The following is a 9,302-nucleotide window of genomic DNA, read 5'->3' on the forward strand; positions in this document are numbered from 1 at the left end:
CTAAAAGATTTTGATTGGGTTTACATTTGTCTGATCTTGGGTGCAATTCTCAACAGCAGTTAGGGTGGTAAAATGTCTGATCCTGAAAGGAATTGCTCTGGAATATTAAGTGTTTCACCCATAAACATATTTTGTTTATTTTTAGGTTTATAAAGTACAGCTAAATGTGGCACAAAATAATGAAAAAGTTGGTTTTAATCCTACAGTGTCATCCATCCATTATCCAACCTGCTGTATCCTAACTACAGGGTCACGGGGGGTCTGCTGGAGCCAATCCCAGTCAACACAGGGCACAAGGCAGGAAATGAACCCCAGGCAGGGTGCCGGCCCACCACAGGGCACACACCAAGCACACACTAGGGACAATTTAGTATCGCCAATGCACCTAACCTGCATGTCTTTGGACTGTGGGAGGAAACTGGAGCACCCGAATGAAACCCATGCGGACACGGGGAGAACATGCAAACTCCACATAGCTAGGACCTGGGAAGCATACCCAGGTCTCCTAACTGCGAGGCAGCAGCGCTACCACTGCGCCAACGTGCTGCCAATCTTATCATGCATCCAGTGCAAACTTCATTTTTAGTATTAATGTGCAAATATAGTTGCAGTATTTATAGTAGTCTAGGTCTGGTTTTTAAAAAACACTGATGTTTGCAGACTTGGGTTTTCAACATAAAGCTCTAATTTTAACAGAAGACATCCTGGCAATTACTCATTACATGGGATGAAATGGAAGAATCATACATTAAAGAAGAATGTATATTCACTAGGGCTGCAACCAATGATTATTTTGGTAGTCGACTAATCATTCAGTTTTTTTTTCCCCGATTATTTCATGCCTGACTATTCTGATGCCTGCGACCTGTGGTTGCACATCCTGTTCTGGCCGCCAGTGCATGTCTTACCTCATCTGCTCGTGTCTGTCCGCCTGTGAATGTCACCCTGATGATAACACACTTAAAATTAATAATAATCAAATTAAAATAACCAGTGAAACATATGAATTTGAAAATAATCAGAAGTTTTTATATTAATGTGACCATCACAATAAACAAGAAATACATTAAACAATACAAACTAAAGTGCACATAGTCTTTAAACAAAAAAATGCATTCAACTTGACCAGAAATGGCCACTGGTGTGTCTTAAAGTCAAAAGGTTTAAATAAAGCTTCAATTCAAATAAAATTAAACCACAATGTACAGTTTATAAAAGATTCAGTTCATATATTCCTGATTGCAGTACAGGAACGTGAGCATTTCAAAATGCTCTGGTGTGAGGCTGGCTCTCTTCTTTGAGACAATATTCCCAGCTGCTGAGAAGAGACACTCACAGGGAGTAGAGATAGCAGGAATACACAAGAATGATTTTGCCAATAAGGCAAAAGTGGGATACTTTGCCTCATTTGCCTTCCACCAAGACAGGATTTCCTGTCTTTGAGATGGGCTGCTCACAAAAGAACATCAACACCTGGCATGGGATAACAGATAAAATTTAGCCAGTTGGCTACATCTGAAATGTTTAATATACACTATTCTTATTTCAATAAATAAATCTTACTTCATTTGTCATAAGTTGTTCGTGAGCATCTTCTTCAGTGTTCTCATTGTCGCTGCCTGTTGAGTCACATCCAAGCAGTGAATCAAGAGCTAGTAGAGATCTATTTGAAGTTCTCACTGCTGAAGTTGAAGCACCCTCATCACCCGGTCTTGTTGCTTCTTCTTGCCCTGTGGCAAGCTGGGTGTTTTGAGTAATACTCCCATCCATGGACTGGAGGGCCAGAGCCTGTATTTTGTTCTGAACACTGAACCGCTCTTCTGATTTCAGGAATTTCAACTTTCAAAAACCTGTGTCTAGTGCAGTTGTAATGATCAGTTTGTTTGGAGCATCGTCTTTTAAGGTAACTTCTCTTGACCAACATGCAGTGATCTCCTCTGAAGCAGCTGCCTGGAAGGCCTGCACAGCAGCTGTATCATAAGCAGTGTGGGTGGATTTCAGAAACCATTTGACCAGTGGAGGCAAACCAGAGACCGTCACATAGCTTTTCCCGCTCAAGTAGACTGTAGCACATTCGAAGTCCTGGAGAGCTTCAGCCAGCTCCTCTAAAATGATCCACTGATCAGCTTGGAGGTTTAGGTGTTGTTTCCCTCTTTGTGTTACTGTTTGGTCAGACAGAGTTGCAGTCAGTGACCATCTTTGTTTCAGGAGGTGAGTTATCATATAATAAGTGCTGTTCCACCTGGTAGGGACATCTTGGACAAGTTTGTGCTCCTGGGTCCCCATCTGTTTCTGCTTGGTCTTTAGCTTGCTTGAAGCCAGTTCTCTTTGTTTAAAGTGCTCTACAAGACACTTTGCTGCTCCAAGTGCTTTACTAATCTGAGGGTGTTTCAGTGCATTATTGATCACCAACTGCAAAGTTTGGCCTGCTCAGTGGATGGACATCCACCATGTTTTTCCTGTAACATGTTAGCAGCCAGGATGATGTTGGAGCCATTGTCATGAACAACTGCCACAATTTTGCTTGGAGGCATCTCAAACTTTTCCACAACCTGCTCAATCCACGCGGCGATGTTTGTCCCAGTGTGTTGTTCTTCTAATGGCATGGTTGTGAGGCTGAGGCTAATGAGCTTCCAGTCATCACTTATAAAGTGGCAAGTGATGCCAAGATAAGCCTCTGTAGCAACACTGGTCCAGGCATCAGCTGTTAGGGCAATCTTGTTCTTGGCTGATTTAAGAACAGTTTTCATCTGAGTAATAGTAGATGCATACTTTCCCTCAATGAGCTTTCTAAAATGAGTTCTGGAGGGTAAGGTGTAGCCTGCATGAAATGTGTTGATCATCTGCTTGATGCCCTGATCTTCAACCATAGATATAGATCGCATGACATTGACAATCATGGTTCAGGGTGCTTTCTGTAAACACTTCAGCCATTTGAGCAGTGCAAGAGGTTCTCTTCAGGATAAACATCATCTAAACGCCTCTGCTTAGTACCACTGAAACATAAAGAGCAACAGAGAAAGATATTTTAATCATCACACTCTGAAGGAAAAGTGTTGTAGTTTATCACATCATGTACTATATTATCCCAAAATAAAAAAAAAATAGCGGACTAAAATGTGTAACAAGCTAAGTTACTTAACGTTAGTTAGAGATGGTTTACTATTCAAATGAACTCAAATATTATACGAAAAAAGAAGGGAAAAAAACTAGGACGGCTCAGCAACTCCTATTCACTCGTTTACCATAGCTCCAAACACGTTAGCAAACATAACTGAAATTATATTCACTAAACCTTTAAACTGCCGGAACCGGCTGTAGTCGTGTCTCAATGCAATTTGGAAGCATGCCAAAGCCAAGTATATGCGGCAATGTACATTCATTGAACTCCGCAACCAGCTATATTTGCTTCACAAAGTAATTTTCCAGCACACCGGAGCTGGTTAGTCAGTGCCATATATTCGTTGAGCAGCCAGCACATGACCACTGCCGGCCCAGGCAAAACTGCAGCAGCACTGTCTCTGGGATTCAGCCGCTGCACTAGACAAGCCTGCAATCATCAGAATTTATCTCTGTGTGTTTGCGTGCAGCAAGTTCAAGCGCAATTGGCTTGGTGATAAACCGAATTTTTTTTTATAGTTTGTACAGTTCATTTGTAGTGTGTAAAATGATCAGTGTTGCAGTAATTGTGATGCTCTTCGCACGAAAAAAATATGCGTTCCATTAAAATTTCACATTTTCGTTGTGAATTGTGACGTTTACTTAAAAAATGCAGCTAAGTATTTGGCGTCCAGGGATGCATTAACCCCCAAGTATATGGTGGTTTAAGGGTTAACTATCATTGTTGAAAACTTGATGTACACATTATAGTACAAACATCAACGTTGAGACGGGACACTGACTTTACTCGCTAAAACCTTCCTCTCAAGAGAAGGCGGCATCACAGCTCCAGGATGTTTGCATTTCAGATGCTCATGCTGCCATAAAAAGAAACCTCCGGTTTGCATAATCTGCATTCAGTTTTTTTCTCTTTTTTGGTGAAGTGCTCCCACACTTTAGAAAGTTTCTGTCTCTATTTTTTTCCATCTCCTTCCCCCTTCTCTATCCGACTCGCCATTGCAACCACGTTTATTTTCCTGTATGATGTTCTTCTCCTCAAACGTTGTTCTTCGTTGGTAGGACTGTGGGCAGTCTTGACAAACAATAACAAACAATACTACCCCCAGACGTTCATGTAGTGCATTGCTGTTACAAAAACCAATGTGGTTTATTGTGACTGGAGCCTCTTTTAAAGGTTATGTTTATGATGCGTCGACAATAAAAAAATCCACGTTGATGATTTTTTGTAGTCCACGTTGTTGATTACGTCGACTAATCGTTGCAGCCCTAATATTCACTTTGTCCATTTGTGGTGGAAATGGTGTACTAATATGTGTAGGGATGCAACATTCTATCTGTTGAGCAGACTCCTGAAATTATTTTGTTTAAAATCATTAGGTGTCTAGAAGTGTACAGTGCTAATAAATTAGTTTCATTCTAACACACTGTTCTCCTAAAACACAGTCGTCATACTTAATGCGGTCATATCATATTCTGGGGTGCCTTAAATGTGTAACTCCTTTGAAAACAAAAACTAGCATGTAGCATTTTCCTGTATATTTACAATGCATAAATCTTTATTAAACCTGTTGACACAGAATTAAATTTTAAATTCTACAGCAGAACAATTTTTTTACCTTGTGCCTGTGCAAATGGGTTTTTTTTTTTTTTTTCTTTTTAAGCTGTTGGGCCAGTGTCTCACCACACACTTTTTCCACTGATTTTTCAATTGTAGCCTTTATACATAATTTAGAAAGTCATGTACAGTTGTTGTACATGCCCATGATGACCAATTGTGTAGTTGATACCACTAGTAACTCAGTCATGCCATCGTATGACCAGCAACAACATAATTTTTTTTTTTGTAAATCTCAGTGTTGTGGTGCTGAGGTGTCACCCATTGCATGGCTGCACTTGGGTCCTAAACTGGGGATTCTGAGTTGATTTGTCATGTGGTGGGTGCGGCAATGCGCTATATCAGTGTGTGTTCCTAACTTCTTTCTCTCTCAGTGGTGGGCTCCTGTGTGTGCAAGAGTGGCCCACCATTGAGTGCTAAACAAAAGGTGTATATGCAGTTGCTAGAAGAGAAAAAACAGTTGTGTTATAGACACAAACGGAAGAGAGGCTTGCCTGTAAGCTTTCTCATGTTTGCATGAATGGAAAGGAATGTTTGGTGTTGAACTGACCATACCCAGAAAAGATTTGTTCAAACACTGGCATTATCAGGCACCTATCAAAATATGTCAAGCTTGTGGGTAATGTCTAATAATGTCATGTGTAATCGTGACATATTCTCTAACTCAGTTGTGTAATGTGATGCTGGCCTTACTGTTCCATCTTAGGTGTTTGTCTTAGTGCACTTTACTATAGGGTGGTACAGATCTAATTATGCAGTTTTCATTACGCTATAACTTAAGTTTATTACATAGAAAATCACCCGAAAAATTCCAGACCATCGAGAAGTGTGCGAACTGACGACATGAAGAATCGTCTTTGTGCCGAGCTGGAATCGTCCCCGCATTAAAGTCATCCAGACGATCTAGATCTGCATTATTAGATCTGGACCACCCTGTAGTTTTAGAGTGGAAAGATTTGATGCATGTGAAAGTCTCAGAAATGTAGTTTACATGTACACAGATAAACACTGTATTTTGGAGTAATAAAATGTAATAGAAACATTTGCAGTTTGATGCATGTGCATGGTATGTTTAATAAACTCTGTAAGTTTAGTTTTTTATTTTGGAGTAATGTAATTGTGAAAGAAGCTTTTAAAAATGATAATGCATGAGGAGGTTGCATGCAAAATTTAAAGCTTACAAGCTTACTACATATTTGAGATACAATGTAATATCAATACGTTTGTGTTTAATGTTCAGAACTGAGATATATATTTGCTTATTAAAAAATAATTTTGTAGGGTGTAAAAAGATCATTAACATTGATTCTGATTATATTGGAGCCAAAACGTCATTTTATATCATTCACGTGTGAAGCTTTCAATTCTCAGTTTTCTTTGTCTGCTTTACTCCATGACTGCAGGTTTGCAGTTAAATTATATTTAAGTGTTGTGTTTAGGGTTCCTTGGTTGCAGAGCTCGGAGGGTTATGGAAAAGTAATGACCAGAATATGTAATAATCATGACTGCTAATCTTCACTTAGCTTCTGAAACAAAGGGATTTGCTAGTTGTAATACCATAGTAAACTCTAAATTTAGTATAAACGTACAATAACTTGCTTGTGAACTCGTCTAATTAGCCTAATTGGTACTTTATTTTTCATTCATGCTGCAGTGGGCTAGATTTGAAGGCTCTGACAAGATTTAGAAAGTTTTTTTTTATTTTCTCAACTTTCCTCTTGAGCTTTTAAGTACTACTTGAAATGCATACAGTAAGAATAAAGCAGAATGTGCGAAGCCTTTTTTCTTCACTACTTTTAAACAATATGTGGTACAGTAGCTTTAATGATTTAAGATTTCAGTGCATTAAGAAAGCTACCATCATCTAAGGCAGTTTTATTTTTTGTATTGTGGACAGAAAGAAGTGTAGTTGTTAAAATATACAATAGACTTTTTGCATTGGGCAGGGTGTGCATTTATCACCTTGCAGATTCTAGGTGGCATCAGAGAAAGCATCTAAGGATTAGATATTAGTGTCATGTTATATATTTGTCTCAAATATGTGTTGCTCTTTAGGTAACAGTACTGTAAATTTTTATATTCAAAAGAAGCACTACAGATCAAGATGACATACTGTTAAGACTTACAAATGCCCAGTTTGTCAATTGACATTAATACAGTTAAATTATCTTTGGAACTTTAATTTCTATACTATATATTAATATAAAAATTTACTGCAGTTTGATATATTTACAAATACTTTTTTACTTTATGTAGTCTCAGTCTTGCACTCTGTAAAATTTAATATTTTTTAAGTACTTTATATACTGTAGAATGCCACTTGCATACATTTAGTAAGAAGTTAATTGCATAGGTTTTTGGTCCCCATCGTACTCCCAAGTGTTCCTGTGAATTGAATCAAATTGTTCAGTTGTAAATTTGTAAAAATTACCTGTAGATAATTATTCCGTTATCTGTATCATGTGGCTTGACCAAATTTCAGTTCCGAAATATGTTATTTTAGCAGTTTTAAATAATAATGAATATGTATGCACACTCACAGAATACTAATTTTCTCTTTTTCTTTTTACAGTGAGACAAGACGTTCTGGGAATTCCTTATCTTTGAAGATAATGTTCATTTTTGTCTACAATTAAAATTACTTAAAAATGCTTTGATTTCAGTCTTGGTCAATTTTTATGATCCACAAAATCATTACACTTGGAAGTATTCTTTTTTTTTCCCCTTTGCATAATATCTAATCTAAGCTCATTGTGTGTGTTCTTTATACAGTTCCATGCCTTTGTTTAAGATCAACAAAATTTTGCACACACAATCCACTTTGTCAGGAAAGGACACTAGACTACTTTGAAACCAAAAATTGTGACTCTTAGGATTCCTAGGAGTTTTCATTTTTACTGCATTGAGTTTGAAGAACTGTGCCTTTTTTTGGATTTTGAGCCCTGAAAAAAATTCTCAGGGAAAAGGGTACATTTTAAGCTAACCAATTTTATAGAAGTTAAATATTTCTGCCTAAAATGACTTACCTGGGTAATATCAGGTGCTGCTGCTAGTAATAAATATATAACTAACGTGAAGGTGAATTCTTTCCCTTTACATAATGGCATTGTTAAAATAACTACTTCTGAAATACGTGCAATGTGTTTGTAGCTGCCGAAGTATAAGGTGAGTTCAAGCACGGGTGAAACGTGTGCCGAAAGAAATCTCTCAGTCCAAAAGTTTGTTTTCAAAATATTTAGTGAAAATTAAAAGCAAATAATCCACACAAGAATAAAGAAGGTTGTTACATTTTTCCAAAAAAAGGAAAAAATGTATCTTCTCTAAACTTAGCCTTTCTTGAGATACTTTAGTTATTTCTGTACGTAAAAGTTCTTTACCTCGTCTATACTTAAAGATTCTTCACTTCTTTTATACTTGAAGATTCTTAACTACTTCTGTACGCTTTAAGCATACGGCGCAGCACTTAAATTAAGTGTGTTTGTCTTACATGTTAACACACACAAAAGGCACATTTTAAAACCATGTGCCCTCTACACCTTACACATGGCAAGGCTGATCAGTAACAGAGAATAATGTTTAGTCAGAGCTGTTAGAAATAGCTAGAATATACCACTTCAATTCTACTTATGGGGGTTATAGGAACCTCCCATGGTTTATACATTGTCATTTAGTAAAATATTTGTGAGTCTTATGTAACTAGGAAGTGGCTCTTACAGTGTTTTTCTGTTGTTTTTGCCATGTTTTCCATCTAATCTGGCTTTGAAATTTATACTTAATATAAAACACTATATGCAAGTATTCTTGCAGCTCCAGAAAACTGAGTGCAAATGCTAGCTTGGCTGTTGCCTGTGTGGAGTTTTCGTGTTCTTCCTTTGCCCATATGTGTTTTCTCCAGGTTCTTTGGTATTTTTTCCCCCAAAGGTGTGCAGGTTAGGTTAATTATCAATCCTAAATTGATGTGATGTACATGAGAATGGGTCCTGTGATGAAATGGTACAGTATCAAAGATTGATTCCTGACTTGTTGAAGTCAGTTTAGCCTCCATCCCTGTGTGATTGGGGGAAAAAAACAAACTAAGGAAGTTCAGTAAAAGAATGGTTTAAAGGGAAAATTTATAGTGAGGTTGAAAAGCTTGGGGGTCCCAGATGGGATTATCCCTGTTTAATGTGGAGGTTGTTGAAACTTGACGAAACTCTGAGGTCACCAATGGTGACCAATGCACTTGCATTAAGAAGCACAGGATTATGCTGCCATCCAGCCAAATGGGAACAAGGCAGAAGTGCCTTCATCAGGTCGGACAGGCAGGTGTAGCAGTAGTAGGGGAGGTGGTCAAAGTAAGGTTTAGGGGTCATTCTTCATCTTGATTCACACATTCTGGGAAAGGCAGGATGTTTTTGAAACATTAGGCAGCAATGAATTGGTAAAAAGATATTTCTTTGACAGAAATATAATCTAAACAAATCTTGTACATCACGTGATCACTTCATCTATGTGGAGAATCCATGCATTGTCAGCCAAAATAAAAATGTTGGTAACATTGTTTTTTAGGCACAGGGAAAAATGCAGC

At 37.8% G+C, this 9,302-nt stretch overlaps 1 protein-coding gene across 3 annotated transcripts in view; it reads left to right on the forward strand.

Annotated features, from left to right (window-relative positions):
* Positions 1-7,392, forward strand: part of rps24 (ribosomal protein S24) — a 13,460-nt gene extending 6,068 nt beyond the window's left edge. For all 3 annotated transcript variants that reach the window (XM_039772896.1, XM_039772906.1, XM_039772913.1), the window contains one exon: positions 7,308-7,392. Coding sequence is in view for 1 of the 3 variants with exons in the window: in XM_039772913.1 (XP_039628847.1) it covers positions 7,308-7,310 (3 nt within the window). In the remaining 2 variants the exon portion in view is untranslated. The remainder of the gene's footprint in view (positions 1-7,307) is intronic.
* Positions 7,393-9,302: the final 1,910 nt, after the last annotated feature.

Source organism: Polypterus senegalus, chromosome 1 (genome assembly GCF_016835505.1).
Source record: "Polypterus senegalus isolate Bchr_013 chromosome 1, ASM1683550v1, whole genome shotgun sequence".
Taxonomy (NCBI): Eukaryota; Metazoa; Chordata; class Cladistia; order Polypteriformes; family Polypteridae; genus Polypterus; species Polypterus senegalus.